Source organism: Eurytemora carolleeae, unplaced genomic scaffold, assembly GCF_000591075.1.
Source record: "Eurytemora carolleeae unplaced genomic scaffold, Eaff_2.0 scaffold875, whole genome shotgun sequence".
Classification (NCBI taxonomy): domain Eukaryota; kingdom Metazoa; phylum Arthropoda; class Copepoda; order Calanoida; family Temoridae; genus Eurytemora; species Eurytemora carolleeae.
In genome coordinates this window covers 189984-209597 of record NW_019396839.1, presented here as the reverse complement: position 1 = coordinate 209597, position 19614 = coordinate 189984, and the positions used below count along the sequence as shown (strand labels likewise).

The 19614-nt window shown below is 33.2% G+C and overlaps 1 protein-coding gene across 1 annotated transcript in view; it reads right to left on the bottom strand.

Moving 5' to 3' along the window:
• Nucleotides 1-19332, bottom strand: part of LOC111709267 (Na(+)/H(+) exchanger beta) — a 28950-nt gene extending 9618 nt beyond the window's left edge. The window contains exons 1-20 of the mRNA XM_023482891.1: nucleotides 19113-19332; nucleotides 16429-16510; nucleotides 16091-16181; nucleotides 14332-14430; nucleotides 12957-13041; nucleotides 12790-12818; nucleotides 12476-12579; nucleotides 11958-12057; nucleotides 11352-11429; nucleotides 10506-10583; nucleotides 8874-8957; nucleotides 8284-8350; nucleotides 7866-7957; nucleotides 5365-5477; nucleotides 4558-4648; nucleotides 4363-4415; nucleotides 3483-3550; nucleotides 3068-3152; nucleotides 1406-1502; nucleotides 921-991 (exon numbers count right to left, since the gene is read on the bottom strand). Coding sequence (XP_023338659.1) covers nucleotides 921-991; nucleotides 1406-1502; nucleotides 3068-3152; nucleotides 3483-3550; nucleotides 4363-4415; nucleotides 4558-4648; nucleotides 5365-5477; nucleotides 7866-7957; nucleotides 8284-8350; nucleotides 8874-8957; nucleotides 10506-10583; nucleotides 11352-11429; nucleotides 11958-12057; nucleotides 12476-12579; nucleotides 12790-12818; nucleotides 12957-13041; nucleotides 14332-14430; nucleotides 16091-16181; nucleotides 16429-16510; nucleotides 19113-19177 — 1632 coding nt within the window. The 5' untranslated portion in view covers nucleotides 19178-19332. The remainder of the gene's footprint in view (nucleotides 1-920; nucleotides 992-1405; nucleotides 1503-3067; nucleotides 3153-3482; nucleotides 3551-4362; nucleotides 4416-4557; nucleotides 4649-5364; nucleotides 5478-7865; nucleotides 7958-8283; nucleotides 8351-8873; nucleotides 8958-10505; nucleotides 10584-11351; nucleotides 11430-11957; nucleotides 12058-12475; nucleotides 12580-12789; nucleotides 12819-12956; nucleotides 13042-14331; nucleotides 14431-16090; nucleotides 16182-16428; nucleotides 16511-19112) is intronic.
• Between the last annotated feature and the right edge of the window lie 282 nt (nucleotides 19333-19614).

Sequence of the window (19614 nt, the reverse complement as noted above, 5' to 3'; positions counted from 1 at the left end):
CTACTTGAGTCCTACTTGGGTCCTACTTGGGTCCTACTTGGGTCCTTCTTGGGTCCTAATTGGGTCCTAGTTGGGTCCTACATGGGTTCTACTTGGGTCCTACTCAAAAATCTGCAAAAGTTCAAGTTTATGAAAAAAAATCATATGAATTGCAAATGTTGTGTAAATCCCCCTAACAGGAGTGGGTGCACAGCTTTGACAAATTTATGCAATCTGCTTCCTCTAAGGCTTTCTGAAAGACTTAAAAAGTAAAAAATTTGGAAGATTTGATCCGCAAATGAGGGGCATCTTTTAGCAGACAAATTAAAATTTAGAAGAGCCTTCAGACTATTAATTTCTAAGTTTTGTCCAAAAAAATTAGGAACTGTCTTAAAAAAAGGAAAAATTCGGACTGAACAATTTTAGATATGCATTTTTATTTTTGGCAAAAAATGCAAACATAACATTGAGGTTGAGAAACACATTTTTCAAGGATATTTTGTGATTAAAACTGTTATAGACTTTTTTTGTCAGTTATGAAAATATAAAATGCAAAAATATAAAAATGCGAAAATTTGAAAATATGAAAATATGAAAATATAAAAATATAAAAAAGTATAAAATGCAAAAATATGAAAATATAAAAATATAAAGATATAAAAATGTAAAAATGTAAAATGCGAAAATATGAAAATATGAAAATGTAAAAATATAAAAAAATATGAAATGCGAAAATATGAAAATATAAAAAATATAAACGCAAAAATATAACAATATAACAATATGAAATGCAAAAGTATGAAAATATGACAATACAAAATTGCGAAAATATAAAATTATAAAAATACTAGGCTTTCAGGGCGCTTCGCGCCCATCTTCTATTTCAATTGTGAACATTTTCTGTTTGTATACATTGTAAAACAAAACAAAAATAAATATACCGGGGGAAGAAGTTTTCTTTCTAAGTTCTTCTTTGCAAGTGCTGCTGGACCATACAGGTGCAAGATATGATCTTAAAAATACATATAAAAAGATATAATTTAAAAAAGTAAAAATAAAATTCAAAATCCAGAATAATATGGCTTAACTAGCTGAACTGCCCGGTGTTGCCCAGGTTACTCAATCACTCCAGTCGTTTACCCGTGCTTAGTAAAAGTAAATGTAAAAAGCCTTTGTTCCCCTTGGTATAAAAAATTCAGCCATATCGGTTCCATTGTTTCTTATAAACAAGAAATGCGGAAATTGTAAATCAGGAATTGTCATTTGCCATCTTTGCCTGGTGGGCCAATTGAAAATACGTTTTTGTAAGGAATTGTTAAAAGGCTCTTTCCATGGTACAATATACTTTTGTACTAATTTAAAATTAAATTAAATTAAAAATTAGAAATACAAAAACAAATATGTTTTAAAAAAATAAGTGTGCAACCTGTGAGCATCTTATTGCTCTGTGCTAGATCCAATGGTTCGGGAAGAACGCACAGATATTTTTGCAGAAATCTTTCATCTATAAAATGCAGTCTTTCCTGAAACAAGATAAATTGTAAATTGTTCAGGAACTCAAATGTTTTATATTTTGGTTGTTGTAAAACTCTTGTGCCTTTAACCGCTGGGAATGCTAATTGTATATTAGATAATTAGATAATTAGATGATTAGTATGTAACATGTGGTCTGTAACCACTGTCAGGGTGCATACACACATTTTAATAGCTAACAAATTAAGTAAAAATTTTAAACCCAGCGATTAAAAAAAATGTTCCGTAAAAAGTGTGAAACCAATGCGGTTAAGGCAAAAATATTCATCTAAAAATCACAATTTCAGGAGTTAACCAAAATTTATAATTTGATAAAGAAAATAGTTGGACTTCTTATTTTAAAACTTCGTCGTAGATCCTTGGCTCGATCTCAACCTACTTGACTAGATCTCAACCTATTTTGCTAGATCTAAACCTTAGCTAGATCTCAACCTACTTGGCTGATCTCAACCTTGGCTAGATCTCAACCTACTTGGCTAATCTCAACCTTGGCTAGATCTCAACCTACTTGGCTAGATCTCAACCTTGGCTAGATCTCAACCTACTTGGCTAATCTCAACCTTGTCTAGATCTCAACCTGCTTGACTAGATCTCAACCTACTTGACTAGATCTCAACCTTAGCTAGATCTCAACCTTAGCTAGATCTCAGCCTTGGCTGGATATTAACCTTGGCTAGATCTCAACCTTGGCTAAATCTCAACCTTGGCTAGATCTCAACCTTGGCTAAATCTCAACCTTGGCTAGATCTCAACTTTGGCTAGATCTCAATCTTGGTTAGATCTCAACCTTGGCTAGATCTCAGCCTTGGCTATATCTCAACCTTGGCCAGATCTCAGCCTTGGCTTGATCTCAACCTTGGCTAGATATAAACCTTGGCTAAATCTCAACTTTGGCTAGATCTCAAACTTGGCTAGATCTCAACCTTGGCTAGATCTCAACCTTGGCTAGATGTCAGCCTTGGCTATATCTCAACCTTGGCTAGATCTCAACCTTGGCTTTATCTCAAATGGCTGGATCTCGTACAATCGCTGAAATTTTTTCTTCATTGCATTCACTCCATCTTACTTTTGTCTCTTCAATTATGTATTTGCATTTTTTATTTTTCTAAAGAAAGGATGGAATTAATAAATGGAAGGTTGAACTAAGTACGAATGAACAACTTCTTTACTTGCACAATGAAAATTAGTTGAATTAGCCCTAACTATTCCGTATGAGTCAATTCCAGTTTCAGTATTCCGGTTCTAATTAGTAATTAGGATTTTCACCTTATAGCCTTGGGGGCAAATAAGTAAAAAATTACAGTAAAGGATAACACTAATAATTAGACAAAAATTAATTATTTATTATTTGCAATTGTTTCCATACACAATATGTTGTCCTTGGGCGTTTAAATATAATTTTTGTGCACAGTTTTGGTAGTTTTTGAATGTGCAAGATTCGGCAAAGCATAGCTTAACCTGAAACTTCCGGCAATCTTAACTTGAAACAAAGTCTAAAACTATTGCTCTCACAGAAATGTTTGTATGAAAAGTAAATAATAAAAACTAAACTTACGTAAATTGCAAAATGTCCTATTTTGCCTGAAATAATCTCAACTCCAGCCATGATATGATCAAACATCTTCAGGTTTATCTCCTCGCTATATCAGACAAAATTTAATCAAAATTATACTATTTCTTGAAAATACCAATCCCCCTTAAAAAAACAAATGTTTTGCCCCCAATTGTCTGGGAATTTCCTTAAGTTTTTTATCCTCTAATTTGTTGTAATTTTTGTCCAAGCAAATTTCTAAGAAAGCTCGTAACTAATGATTTTTAATAATAAAACCCGTCAAAATGTATTAAAATAAATTTAAGGATTTTTATTCTAATAATAGTAATGCTCGTTTTAGTCAATGTTAATTTAGCACCCAAAAAAGTTCAGTTTCCAAAACTCCAGAAGACCCCCATAGGCTAATTTTTAAAATTACCTTATAGTCGGTTTTCCATTAGTTTTATCAATCTTCAGAAGGTTCACCAAAGGTTTTATTGTACTACCCTAAACAAAGGTTTATTGTACTACCATTTATTGTACTACCCTAAACAAAGGTTTTATTGTACTACCTTAAACAAGGGTTTTATTGTACTACCCTAAGCAAAGATTTATTGTACTACCCTAAACAAAGGTTTATACTTTATAGTACTACCGTAAGCACCGTAAGCAAAGGTTTATTGTACTACCCTAAACAAAAATTTTTTGTACTACCCTAAACAAAGATTTATTGTACTACCATAAACAAAGGTTTATTGTACTACCCTAAACAAAGGTGTATTGTACTACCCTAAACAAAGATTTATTGTACTACCCTAACCAAAGGTTTTATTGTACTACCCTAAACAAAGGTTTATTGTACTACCCTAAACAAAGGTTTTATTGTACTACCCTAAACAAAGGTTTATTGTACTACCCTAAACAAAGGTTTTATTGTACTACTCTAAACAAAGCTTTATTGGACTACACTAAACAAAGATTTATTTTGTTTTCCAAAAAAAGGATAGTTTTACCCTTAAAGCATCATCTATTTAAAAAAAATATGCTAATTACAAGTTTAAAGTCCTTACTACAGGAATGCCCCGAAGACTGTGGAATTGGAAGACGAAATGTGATCAATATGTGTTTTTGATGTTGTTATGAAGCAAATAGTTTAATTTAACCAGAGCTTATAAGCTCTTAATAATTGTGAAATAGTCTCTGCACAAAATTGCACAATTCATATGTTTCATGATCGCTGGATTATTTGAATTTGAGTCTTAACAGTCTTGTAACCTATTCCACAATTTTTAGGGTCTCACTGTATGATAAATTTATACCTGTAGAAACACAGTGAAGATTATTACAGTGAGGGTTGCAGTCACAAATATTCCTAGACATTTAATTTCTTCACATTTACTATCTAGAGAGGGAGGGAAGGCAACCCACACCCGTATTACCACCCGACTCACAAATAACATCACAAAATGGTGCTTTCAACATGTGCTTATCCCATTATTCTTTTTGTATTAAACCTGCGGCTAGGACTGTAGAATTATCAATAAGAAGAACTAGAGAGAAACCAACAGCTCCTCGTAGACCACCATAAGACATTAGAAACTGCTCCTAAATAAATAATATTTCAAACCAAAATTTAAATGGATTGATTTTTTACCTTTCCTAAATATACTTACATCCTTATTTTTCAATGTAGAACTTTTTTTCTATACGCAAGACACAAAAACTGTTGGGTATGAAGACCTATTAAATCACTTATAAGGGTTAAATGGGTCTATTTACTCTTCCTTGTACTTTTAATTTCAGTTTTTTTGATTTCAAATATAACTTTCGAACTTTAAAAAAAAAGATTTATCCGTTCAAAAATTATAAAATTCTTAGAAATAGAAGCAAAAATTTAGATGTTTAACTTTTTATATTCCCTCCCACTTGATATTATTCTTAAAAAAATTGCAACTTTTATCATTCTTTGATACTATGAACTTCTTTTACATTTACAGCTGATCCGAGTCATTTACAGCTGATCCGAGTCATTTACAGCTGAACCAAGTCATTTCCATAAAAAAGTTTTTCGCTGAACGCCTTGTTTATAGTGTGAAGATAGGTAAAAAATAAGTTACCATTTAAATATGGGTTACCAGTAACCACCTCCTAGTACCTACTTCCTTAGAAACAGGTAAACATATGGTGGTTAGAAAGAGTTTAAACTTGAAATTAAGGTTTCAAAGTTTTGCAAATTTTTAATCATTTTCAATCCTCGATATAAATTTTAGATAAAAATTAACGAAAAATTTGGCAAAAAATTAATGAAAATGTATTCTGACCTCTAAGTTAATGGTCTTGACCCCGTGTCTGAACAGGTTTACGAAGAAGGTTAATGAGAAGATACTGATGAATCTAACAATCAAAGTCAGACCAACCGTCCATAGTACAAATCCTAAAAGTATCCATAGTACAAATCCTAAAAGTGTCCATAGTACAAATCCTAAAAGTATTCATAGTACGAATACTGAAAGTGTCCATAGTACAAATCCTAAAAGTATCTATAGTACATATCCTAAAGGTGTCCATAGTACAAATCCTAAAAGTGTCCATAGTACAAATCCAAAAAGTCTCCATAGTACAAATCCTAAAAGTATCCATAGTACAAATCCTAAAAGTATCCATAGTACAAATCCTAAAAGTATCCATTGTACAAATCCTAAATAGAATTTGAATATTACATGACCAAAATACATTTAGATCTAAATTTTCAATGGATCTTCTAAATCAATTTTAAAAAAGCGATTTCTTCTGAAAATACTGTTTTGTCGTTTGGCAATATGTTTGATTAACTCTGACTTCTTTTTTAGTTATTCAGTTTTTGCGTTCAAGAGGTTCCGCAAAATTCTAAGAAATGTCAAAAGTTTGAATGATATATACTTGGTTTAAAGATTTCAGCAACTTTTTTGCTTTCAACTGTTTCAGATTTTTCAGCAAGTTTTTTGGTTTCAACTGCTGGTTTTCAGATTTTTCAGCAACTTTTAAATATAACTTTTCTTGAATAACGTTTTTGCTTTCAACCGCTCGATTAAAGATCTGTCAGCACTTTTCTACCTGTTGCTGGTTTAAAGTTTTTCAGCAACTTTTTGCTTTCAACCGCTGGTTTTTTAGATTTTTCAACAATTTTTTTGCTTTTAACCGCTTTCTTTCAAATTTTTTAGCAACTTTTTTCTTTCAACCACTGATAAACAAATTTTCTTGAATTTTCCAACCCCCGGGTTTAAACCTTTTAATAATTTTTTTGGCTTATAACCCATGATTTAAAAAAATGTTCAGCCGTTTTTTAAGCGTCAACCGTTGGGTTTACTATTTTTACTTACTTCTTTTCTTTCAACCGCTGGGTTTTAGACTTTTAACAATTTTTCTTTTTACCACCGGAAAAAAGTTTTTCTTTAAAAACGTTTTTGCTTTCAACCGCTTTAGATATTGAATAACTAATTTTTGTTTTCAACCACCGATTTTGAGATTTCTCAGCAAATTTTTTTCTTTCAACCGCCAGGTTTTAGATTATGACCAACTTTTTACTTTCAACCACTGCAAAACATATTTATTTGAAAATGCTTTTTCTTTGAACCGCTGTGTTTAAGATTTTAATAATTTTTTTCTTTCAGCCGCTGTGGTTCAGATTTTAATAAATTTTTTCTTTCAACCGCTGTGTTTAAGATTTTAATAATTTTTTTATTTCAACTGTTATGTTTAAGATTTTAATAATTTTTTTCTTTCAACCGCTGTTTTAAGATTGTTCAACTACCTTTTTTCTTTCAACCGCTGTGTTTAAGATTTTGAATAACTTTTTACTATAAATTAAAGAAAAACAGTTTTTTCTTAAAAAACAATTTTGTTTTCGACCGCTGGGTTTAAAACTAAGATTTTTTTGCTTTTAACAAGCAAGTGAGTTGTTGAAAAATCTAAAAAACCAGCGGTTGAAAGCAAAAAAGTTGCTGAAAAAATTTAAACCAGCAGTTGAAAGCAAAAACAATATTCAAGAAAAGTTATATTTTCAACGGTTGAAAGTTAAAAAGTTGCTGTAAAATCTGAAAAACAGCAGTTGAAAGAAAAAATAATATTCAAGAAAAATTATATTTTCAGCGGTTGAAAGTTAAAAAGTTGCTGAAAAATATTTAAACCAGCAGTTGAAAGCAAAAACAATATTCAAGAAAAGTTATATTTAAATAAAAGGTGCTGAAAAATCTGAAAACCAGCAGTTGAAAGCAGAAAAGGTGATAAAAATCTGAAAACCAGATGTTGAAAGCAAAAAATGTTATTCAAGAAACGTTTTATTTTCAGCGGTTGAAAGTTAAAAAGTTGCTGAAAATCTGAAAACCAGTGGTTGAAAGCAAAAAACTTGCTGAAAAATCTGAAAACAGTTGAAAGCAAAAAAGTTGTTGAAAAATCTTTAAACCAACGGTTGAAAGCAAAAAAGTTACTAAAAAATATGAAAACCAGCGGTTGAAAGCAAAAACGTTATTCAAGAAAAATTATATTTCATTTGTTGAAATGTGAACGGAAAATTTCGATTTAGCAGTTGGACAAATTGTAAATTTGAAAAAAAGGTGCATATCTTATTCTGAACTGTGTAGATTGATCTCAACCGCTCCCGCTGAGTTTTTTTCTCCAAAGTATATATCATTCAAAAAAATTTTCTCTAAAAGTTTGCCAAATCGAAATACTTGAAGGCCTTGAAGGCCTTGCAGAGATTGAAATTCGGAACGATGTCAACTTTCGTAGAGAGCCTTTTTTCCCAATTTTATGTGCTTTGAATGATTTGAATTGAACTGTATACCTGTGTGCCACACATGAGCCCCAAAAAGCGCCATTCCAAGATACAGGAATATAATTCCTTCGCAAGTAGAGCTCAGCATCTTAGTGAAGTAACTAGGAATTATATTAAGGATGAATGTTTAAATTAATAAACGGTGTAGGATGAATAGGAAAGGATGAATTAGAAATTGTAAAGGATTAAAAGAAATGAATAAATGAATAAACATTAAAGGATTAATAGGAATGAACAGATTAGTGAATAGTAAAGGATGAATAGAAATGAATAAATTAGTGAATGGTAAAGCATTAAAAGGAATGAATAAATTAGTAGATCGTATAGGATGAATTGCTGAATGAATAAATTAGTAAATAGGAAAGAAAGAATAAGGATAATACATCAAAGAATGAATGAATAGATGAATAGTAATAAACAGAATTACTTAATAGTTGTTCTGGATTGTTGTGAAATATTCTTCAACGAGTAATGCGCTTGAACCATTCCGCATCCTAAACAATTACAACAAAAATGATTACAATGATAATAATGGTTAAAAAAATGACAATCATAACAATGTTTATTTGAAAGTTAAAATAATGATAAAAAGAAAGTTAATGAAGTTTATAAAGATAAGAAAAATTAATAAAAAAAAGAAATTAAAACAAGAATGAAAATAATAATGATAATATTAATGTTGGTGACACTTCTAATAAAGAAAGAAATACTGATAAGATAATGACGCTGAGAGGCAAATAATGAAAATAATAATGATACTATTGATAATATTGATAATAATGATAATAATGATATGAAATGATAATTATGAAACTAAACATCACCACAATAATGGTACTCATAATAAGTATGAAAAATATGATAATATTGATAGTAAGGATAACAATTATAATTACAATAATGATTATGTTAATAGTTATGTTTACAATTATGATAGAAATGAAAATAATGATGATGATAATATCAATAATGAAAATAATAACACCAATAATTACAGCTATAATAATGATACTTGACCTATGAGACTAATGATTCCGGACCAGCCGACCAGGTCCGCCATCAAATATGACAAATATGCCAAACCAAATATTGCCAAGGGTTCTGAACCATTTTTTTTACAAAAATTGTATTTTTTTACTAAATGGGAAAATAAAAAACTCGATTGCAAAAATAATTGATTTCTATTCTTTGCAAAATAGAATTTCCCAGGAATATGGCAGGGTGATTTTTATAAATCGATTTTTTCATTTGTGCTTCATTTGATGGAAAATCCGCAAATTTGAATAACAAATTTTCCAATTTTTTTTATAAATTGTCTGACATTTGATAATTTCCGACGCAACAATGGCTACATCCAGAAAATAAAATTACAGGTCTCCCTTCAACAGGTCAATCAGTGTCTGTCTAAAAAAAGGCATTTTCCTCATTTTTCACCTAAAATTATTTTTTTTTTAAATTTTGAATTATGTTTACTGACCAGTTGTAATAACTTGAAAGGACCCTATCTAGATACATGAGAGGATCTTGTAGAATACGAAACCAGCTTTTAAGATATTCAATTCGTCCTCCATGGGATGTAAACAAGTCAAATTGTCCAAAATATCGGATTCAAAGTTTAGAAGTTGTTTGAGAGCCTCCTTAAGTAGAAAAGAATAACAATGCTGGAGATAATATATTTCTTTATCAAATGTCAGATGTAATAAAGCGTTAATAAATATTTAAATTAATTCATTGTTGTACCTTATTTTGCTTTGGTGAGCATTAAAAAAATCGACTTTTAAAAATCACCCTGTAGTTTTGATCTCCAAATATACTCCGTTAGATTTCCTTCCAATTGTTGTGTCTGCAAGGAGAAAATGATTAAAAACCACTTATACTAAAGACCGTTGAACCCAAAATTCGCGAAGTGGCATTAATCCACTGAAATCGTAAATAATTCAATAAAATTAAAAACGACTCATTCAGGCTTTACAACCTACAATCGTCGAATTCAATTTCATGCATTTTTTGCTTGCATATATATATTCGACAATTATAGGTTTTAGTATCTGAATAAGTAGTTTTAAATTAAATTAAATTATTTACGATCTGAGTGGAAAACGCTCTTTTTGGTGTAAAACTCTTTTAACCATGTTCTCAATATGGACGCAACAGATAGAAGTAAAATTAGTAATGATCGATATCGAATTCAATTCGATATTAGTCTATACCCCTATTCATTTTTTGCGAACCCTCTCTTTATGAAATTAAGCTTGTTATTTAGTCACGGGTTCCCTCGCCTTTTTCTCTCAAATGCCCTTGTTACGCTCTGTATGTTTTGTAGACAAAAATGGTCGAGGAACTCTTGGCAAAGAAAAAGTTTCTGAACTTTAGTTTTAAATAATCTAAATTTAAATTTTTAAATGTAACTCTATGAAGATTGATCTTACATAACGATAACAAAAATATGTGCAATGAGATGTTATAATAAAAATAGCTTTCTTTTAAACAGTTTTCTCTTTTTATGAAAAATGGTATTAATTGTGGGTCTTTATTTATGAATGATTGCCTTTTTTCTCTAATGTTAATTACGAGAAACAAGAAATAAACTTTTAAATGAAGAGTTTTCTGAGTTGCCTTTTACAAATTTACTAATTTAAAAATGGTTTCCTAAAACTCTAATTTCTGAAGTTGCTTTCGTGATAAGAGCTGTAATAATTCCAAATATAAATCCTATTATCAGACCTCCTGGAGTAGATAGAATATAATGATGAAAACTTTTATTTCTTTTGATGAGTATAGGTTGTCTCAAAAATCATGGAAATTCCGGGATTCCTACAATGTATTTAGAGTTTCTGATAGAGTTTGCAGAAGAACCCATGATGTAGGAGAATAGGAAGACGACTTTTATGTCTTCCGTCTTTTCCAAAATAATCTAATTTTGTCTTTTTATTGCATAAAAACATTTAAAAATTTACTTAATTTTTAAAAGATTTACTCAAGTGGGAGCTATTGTATTGTGGAGGTCAAGATCATGCTTGATCTTGATCTTTTGTTAATCTGCAGATTAGTTTAATCTTCATTCTGTATCCTGCATTATAACCGTATCCAGTCACGGGTTGAAGGAAGCTTTGATCAGAGGACGAATAACTTACAGTGAAACCCTAAATAAGCCATACATCGAAAGAATTTATCAAATGTCGTCTTGACAATTTTTCAATGGGTTTTATACTTTTTTACGTAAATCTAAGTATTTACGAAAATAAATAAATAGCCATGAATATACGGGAACAGTTTTAAAGAGCTCCATATAATTATTTAATTAAAAAACTGAATATCTGCAACATTCCATTATCAGAAAGGGAAGAATACGACATTTGATGAATTCTTTCGATGTATGGCCTATTTAGGGTTTAATTGTATTACAAGTGGATATCGAGATCAAAAGATCGGAATTATAAGTATCCAAAACTAAAGTTGCCACCTCCCTGGTGTTAATGAATATTTCTATATTTCCTAGCGCCACAGTAAAAAAAGATGCAATTCCAAGGAAAATATCAGCAATCTCTACAGATACACCCTCAGCTTCCATACCTAATAAAGGAACTGATTACTGGGACCGTTCACTTATTTGGGTAATTTCAGGGTAAAATAAACAGCCTATTCGCCTATAGTCTTACTTTTCAAAGACAACTGTGGCCGTTTTTTCGTTCAGAATTTGAGCGGAAAGGGAAGGTCCCTCTCTATAGACACTATTTGATGTTTTTTTCAGTATGTTGAGGATCAAAATAAATTTCGAATATAAAATTAAACTGTAGAATCTAATCGTTAATTGTAAATGTCAATCAACAGTAAATAGGCTGTTTAGTTTACCCTGAAATTACCCAGATAAGTGAACGGTCCCTTTAATAATAACAATTGACAACTAAAAAAGGGACACAGCAATTCGGTAAAAATATTGTTAAACTGTTCATAACATTTTTTTTTTTTTAAAGTGATCAATTCCATGAAGTAATTAATGACAACTGATGTAGAAAGAGAATTGTAATTTTACCGTAAAAAGTATTTTTCCTTTTTTCTCAAAAATGTTAATAAAAAACTATTTCTTTGTTTTCTTCAAACCTGTAAATGCATTCATCATATTGTACAGAACTACAGCAACAGCATCATTTAACAGGGATTCTCCAAATACAAGGAAATATAAATCAGGGTTTACTCCAACCTTAAATAATATAAATCAGGGTTTACTGCAACCTTGAATAATATAAATCAGGGTTTACTCCAACCTTGAATAATATAAATCAGGGTTTACTCCAACCTTAAATAATATAAATCAGGGTTTACTGCAACCTTAAATAATATAAATCAGGGTTTACTTCTTTCTTATATTCATATCCGTTTTAAATAAGCCTGCTATAGATCTGATTGAGAAAAAAATAAAACAAATATTATTTTTAAATCTAAAATGGGAACCCAATCTCAAACCTTGTTGTAGTTTTACTTTTAGCACTAAACAGGAACAGTTTCGAATCCGATTTATTTTTTTTCGGCCATTTTTTTAGTTGGTTACATTTTTCAAAATGAATATAATACACTGAGTACGACTATATCTAGGCTTTAATATAGGAATAATGTTTAACCTCTGAGAACACTGCTAGAACAGCTACAGGGTCGACAGCTGAGATTAGACTGGAAAACAGGAGCAGTTGAATTGGTGTCAGAGAAGAGAATGTTTCCGGATCAGCTAGAATATTTATGTTCATGTTCATGTTCATGTTCATGTTCATGTTCATGTTCATGTTCATGTTCATGTTCATGTTCATGTTCATGTTCATGTTCATGTTCATGTTCATGTTCATGTTCATGTTCATGTTCATGTTCATGTTCATGTTCATGTTCATGTTCATGTTCANCCCCCATTCAAATTTAGTAACGAGTTTTTAAATAAAATAACCTTTTAGATGTCCTGGTTTAACGGTTTCTCTACACACAAATAATAAGTTAATCTTAAAAAAGTAAGAACACACCTTTTCTCATTCTATATTTTATTTTCTCTGGACCAAAGAAATATAAATGATTTGTTTTGACAAGTTTTGCGAAAAGTTTTGATTAATTTTATTCCTGTGATATCCGAGAGCAAAGTCTGATTTGTAAATCGTAGAGTTTCCCATTAATCCAAACTGGAAGAGAAAAACCAATCCACCGCCTAAAAGTAGAAATATTTTGCGTATAAAAGGGACTGTCAACGTAATTTCAAGTCTTGTGACTCAAACATCATGAACAACCCCTTAAAAGGAATAGTAAAATAATTTCAAGTGACCCCCCCCCCCCTTTAAAAACGTGCATGCACGATTAACAACGGTACCCGATACACGTTTATCTATTTCCTTTCTACCAGCTCTGTCGCAGGGTACTGCAGGTAACAGGGTACTGCAGGTTACAGGGTACTGCAGGTTACAGGGTACTGCAGGTAACAGGGTACTGCCGGGTATAGAGTTACAGGGTACTGCAGGTTACAGGGTACTGCAGGTTACAGGGTACTGCAGGTAACAGGGTACTGCCGGGTATAGAGTTCTGCAGGTAACAGGGTACTGCAGGTTACAGGGTACTGCAGGTTACAGGGTACTGCAGATTACAGGGTACTGTAGGGTATAGGGTACTGCAGGTTACCGGGTACTGCAGGTTACAAGGTACTTCAGGTTACAGGGTACTGCAGATTACAGGGTACTGTAGGGTATAGGGTACTGCAGGTTACCGGGTACTGCAGGTTACAAGGTACTGCAGGTTACAGGGTACTGCAGGGTACAGGGTACTTCAGATTACAGGGTACTGCAGGGTATAGAGTACTGCAGGTAACAGGGTACTGCAGGTAACAGGGTACTGCAGGTAACAGGGTACTGCAGGTAACAGGGTACTGCAGGTAACAGGGTACTGCAGGGTACAAGGGCACTGCAGGGTGCAGGGAATTGAAGGGTAATGGGTAACAAAGGTTACAGGGTACTGCAGTACCATGCACCCTGAGGGGTAATGGGGGTAATAAGTGGTAATGGGGTACTACGGGGTAATGGGAGTAATGGAAGGTACTGCAGTACCCAAGCAATACCCGACAGTACCCTGCAACACCCCACAGTACTCAAGTATTCCCCAATATCTTCTATTACTCCCTAGTACCTCCAGTACCTCCCAGTACCTGGCAATTCCTCCCAGTACCCCTTACTATCCCACCCAAGTAACCCCCAAGTAACAGGTAGTAATCAGTAGTAACCAACAGTACCATGCAGTACCCTACGGTACCTTGCAGTGCACCAACAGTACCACACAGTACCCCATATTACCCCACAGCCCACAGTACCCTGAGTATGCCACAGTACCCAGCAGTACCCAGCAGATATGGGGATTACAAATTGGCGTAGTTGCCGTCACTCCCTCCATTAAGTGATCAGCCAGCTTTTTCGTGCATGAAAATAATGCAAAGAAAAAAAGAAGTATATTTTACCTATTAGTAGGAAGTTTACAATTGTCCCAAGAACAGCAAATATTAGGATAGTTCCAAGATTCTCCATAAATACACGGTTGTGTAGAGAATAGGATGATTCTACAATCCGCACATTTGAATAACAAATTTTCCAATTTTTTTTATAAATTGTCTGACATTTGATAATTTCCGACGCAACAATGGCTACACCGAGAAAATCAAATTACAATAATAATAATAATAATAATAATAATAATAATAATAATAATGATAATAATAATAATAATGATAATACCTTGTATTAATGGAGGGAAATAACACCTTGTATTATCGGAGGGAAATAACACCTTGTATTATCGGAGGTAAATAACATCTTGTATTATCGGGGGAAAATAACACTTTGTATTATCGGAGGGAAATATCACCTTGTATTATCGGAGGGAAATAACACCTTGTATTATCGGAGGGATATGACACCTTGTACTATCGGAGGGATACAACACCTTGTATTATCGGAGGGATACAACACCTTGTATTATTGGAGGGATATAACACCTTGTATTATCGTAGGGATATGACACCTTGTATTATCGGAGGAAAAAAACACCTTATATTATCAGAGGGATATAACACCTTGTATTATCGGAGGGATATAATATCTTGTACTATCGGAGAGATATAACACCTTGTATTATCGGAGGGATATAACACCTTGAATTATTGGAGGGATATAATACCTTGTATTAACGGAGAGAAATAACACATTGTATTATTAAAAGGAGAAAAATTCTCGAATTATCAGAGGGATAAATAACACCTTGTATAATCCGAGGGATACAACACCTTTATTTTTGGAGGGAAATAATGCTTTGTATTGTCGGAGGAATATAACACCTTGTTTTATCGGAGGGATATAACACCTTGTGTAATCGGAGGGAAATAACACCTTGTATTATTGGAGGTAAATAACACCTTGTATTATCGGAGTGAAATAGCACCTTGTATTATCGGAGGGTAATAACACTTTGTATTATCGGAGGGATAAAACACCTTGTATTATCGGAGGGATATAACATCTTGTATTATCAGAGGGAAATAACACCTTTTATTATCGGAGGGATAGAACACCTTGTATTATCTGAGGGAAATAACACCTTGTATTATGGGAGGGATACAACACCTGTATTATCAGAGGGAAATAACACTTTGTATTATTAGAGGGATATAACACCTTGTTTTAACGGAGGGATATAACACCTTGTATTATCGGAGGGAAATAACACCTTGTATTATCGGAGGTAAATAACACCTTGTATTATCGGAGGGAAATATCACCTTGTATTATCGGAGGGAAATAACACCTTGTATTATCGGAGGGATGTAACACCTTGTATTATCGGAGAGATATAGCACCTTGTATTATCGGAGGGATATAATATCTTGTACTATCGGAGGGATACAACACCTTGTATTATCGGAGGGATATAACACCATGAATTATCGGAGGGATATAACACCTTGAATTATTGGAGGGATATAATACCTTGTATTAACGGAGAGATATAACACATTGTATTATTAAAGGGAGAAAAATTCTCGAATTATCAGAGGGATAAATTTCATCGTATAACCGTAGGATAAATTACTGGAGGGATTTTTATCGGATGATATGATGGGTCATATCACGAGGAGAGATATGATACCTTTTAGTTTTTATCGGATGGATCTCATACCTAGTATTATATCCGATATCTCTTTATTTAAAGGGATCTTATCATACCTAGTATTATTGGAGGCAGAAGCAAATAGAAGAATAGTTCTGGTGTAAACCTTGGGAAAAGAGGAGCTGTCACACATTCAGACAAATCACTCTAGAATTTGAAATAATTGTAAAAAGTGTACATTGCAGTGTTTGCTTAACAAATATACAAATATACAAATATACAACAAAATACAAGCTTAATATAGCATAATGTTTAATATAATAATAATAAATTAAATAAAAGTTTAATATAATATAATGTTTGATATAATAATAACAAAATGAATAAAAGTTTAATAAAAGTTTAATATAATATAATGTTTAATATAATAATAATAATATGATTAACAGTGAACCTGTGATCTACCCCCATCCACAATATTGATTACAACCCCTGAGATAGCTCCAACCACAATAAGAAGACAGGACTCAGGAACCCTGAAAATTTGCAGTATAAAAGGGAGTGTTAACCTTTTTAAAAAACGTCTAAAATCCTATTTGTTTACCAATGCCTGTGCGTCTTACGATTTTATTATGCACCTCTAAAAGTAAATTCAACCTAAAGTCTGACCGCGTCAACCTTGTTGCACCGGCTAGTCCTTATGAGTGTCTGCTTTTTTTACCCAATGTCCGGGCGATACAGTACAAACTGGGTTGACCCTGCTCAGAAATTCAAATGTGCTACGGCTGCCCGTGAATTAGAGCCAGAACATTTTGTACGCATGGAGAATACTTTGGTCCTAAGGGACTTCTTTAGATAGAGCAAAGTTGTATTCCTTTTTTGTAAAAAATTAGGTTACTATGTAATATTTAAAACATTGGTTACTCATACTAAAAAACTCCCGCGCCTCGCACCATTCTCTCCTTGTTCTCTGAGTCAAAGTAAAATATGGAACCTGAAGATTGGACAGTGCACCCCAGATCTTTCTAGAATACAGACGAGGAGTTTAATCTCCTGTTTGTATAGGAAGTCTGGGGGACAGTTATCAGACAGCTAACAGATAGAAATATTTGTATCATGCCTACCAGGGAACTAAGAAGGACACTGGCCTCCTTCCACTTCATTATACAGAAGTATATACACCCGAAGAGTCCTCCACATCACTGAGGATATCAGAGGACGCTCTTTACTATCCAGCTGGTTTTGGAGAGACAAACAGAAGGGTTGACCATACTCGCTTGTAGACGTCATCAAGAGATTCATCTCCTGTAGCTTCTAGAACTGGACCAATTGCTCTTGTACCAGCCTGTCTGAACTGCCCCTGGGATATCTTGGATACATAGGAGAACTAAGATACCCAAAATATCAGATGCTCCCTCATCTTAATATTAGAGACGCTGATCTTTACAGGCAGCTCTTCACATATCTTGAGCAGTTAGAAGATCCAGTCAGACTTAGATCTCCAAAATCAGAAGCTAAACCTGATACTGGAGACGCTGATCTTTACAGACAGTGCTTCATATATCTGGAACAGCTGAAAGATTTGGTCATGACCTAAGACTCCAAGATTAGAACCTAAACCTGATATTTGAGACTCTGCTCTTTAAAGACAGCTCTCCACATAAGTAGAATAAGATAATCTTGTGACAAGAGATGCTGATCTTAACAGACAGCTCTTCACATATCTGTTGTAGATATAGCTGCAGGACACACAGAAGAACTAAGACTTCTTATACACATAGGATAACTAGGATACCCAGGACACACAGGAGAGCTAGGCCTTCCAGAACATACAAGAGAACTAAGATATCAAGGACAAACAAGTCCAACTACAGACCAGCCAGTCCAACCACAGACCAAGATATATCCTCCAGCTGGTTCTATGAACAGAGCTATTGGAGACTTGGAGCAGATGGAGTGTTCGGACGGAGGAGAACTACATTACCCCGCCAGTACAGCAGAGGCTGCTCTATACTCTCCAGAGGATTCTGAGTACGGAGACGCCGCTCATAGTAGAGCAACTCTTCACAGACCTGTTGTGAGTCCAGCAAAGGCAGCAGCTGAGAACACAGTCAGGGCATCTCAGCTTGGAAGCGCAGTTATCGTAGAGGGACTTCAGGAGCAGCTCCGTTAGTTAAAGAAGCAGCTGAGAGTGTAGTAGAACCATCTCGGATTGTAGAAATAGCTAAAGGAGCAGAAACTATAGGAACAGCTCCAGTAATTAACAGCTAACATAGCAGAGACTCTCGGAGCAGCTCTGGTAATGAACAGTTAACGTAGCAGATTCTCTATGAGCAGCTCCGTTAATATAGGAAGCAGCTGGGAATGTAGTGAAAGCTGCCTAGATAGATATTGAACTGGAGCAGCTAAACAAGATATCGAGTTGGAGAAGCTGCCTAGATAGATACGGAACTGGAGCAGCTAAAACAAGATATTGAGAATAAGGAAGCTGCTCAGACAGACACTAACTGAAATAGACGAACCACAGTTTTTCAGATACCATAGAGAGCCGATTTAACAAGAATAACCTTAAACAGATGTATTTAGATCAATAAACTGAAAAGTTGATAAATCCCATTTATTCATACTCTGTGGAGGGAACATTAAAGGGGTTTATGAAACAAAGTACGGGGACTTCGATAAAGACATTTGCACACGCCCTACACAGAGAGAGCAAATGATTGATTTCGAACAATCCCTAAGATTTATGTCTGTAATTATAATCGATAGAATAGCATTAATCCTTACAACTATTTGTATTTATATAAATTGGGTATCTTCATTTTTATTCGATTTTTTTTTCATATAATTATGATTATATACACTACAGGGGATTCACAAACAGTTCAAAAGCAAAAGAAAACAATTAAATTTACAAACCGATTGGTTTTCATCCAATGCGTCAATCAAAACATAAATCTGAGAAGAAGCAACATTTTTTGGCCCTTTTTTAGAAAACAAAAACAAATTCTGCAGGAGTTTAAGTAAAAACAGCATTTGTTTCTAAAAGCGATTTATATAGGGGAGTAGGACACTCTCCGTTAAACTCTCCTATAGCTTCGGTCAGAGGGAATTACAACCCCCTTCATGAAGTTTTACCTGGAAGATATAAATTTTGATTGATGGAAGATTAGTTTAGCCAACCCTGACATTACAATAAACATTGTTATAATTAGATAGGGTTCAAGCTCATCCAGCTTCCAGCTTGCTAACCTATGAATATGAAGACGACGTTAAATCATTATTATTAATTATATTTGATGTGGTAATAAAGCAAATAGTTGTACTATATGGATGTAGGCGATTGTATCAATATAATGAAGCCGACTTTCGATTTTAATTTTTATTTATTTCAAGCTTTTAACCAGCATGGGTACACATAAACTTTGAAACAAAGAGAAGCTGTCCATTAAAAAAAGTTTCTTTACTTGTAAACTTGTAATTCTAAAAAAGCTTATTAACAATAAAAACTTAAATAAAAGTTGTCTTCTTTATATTGGTATTATCGCCTACCACTTATAAAACTACTGATTTAGTAAATTGAACCCTTTTAAATAAACCTTGGTGGTGTCTAATTTTCATTGAAATATGTGTAGTCATA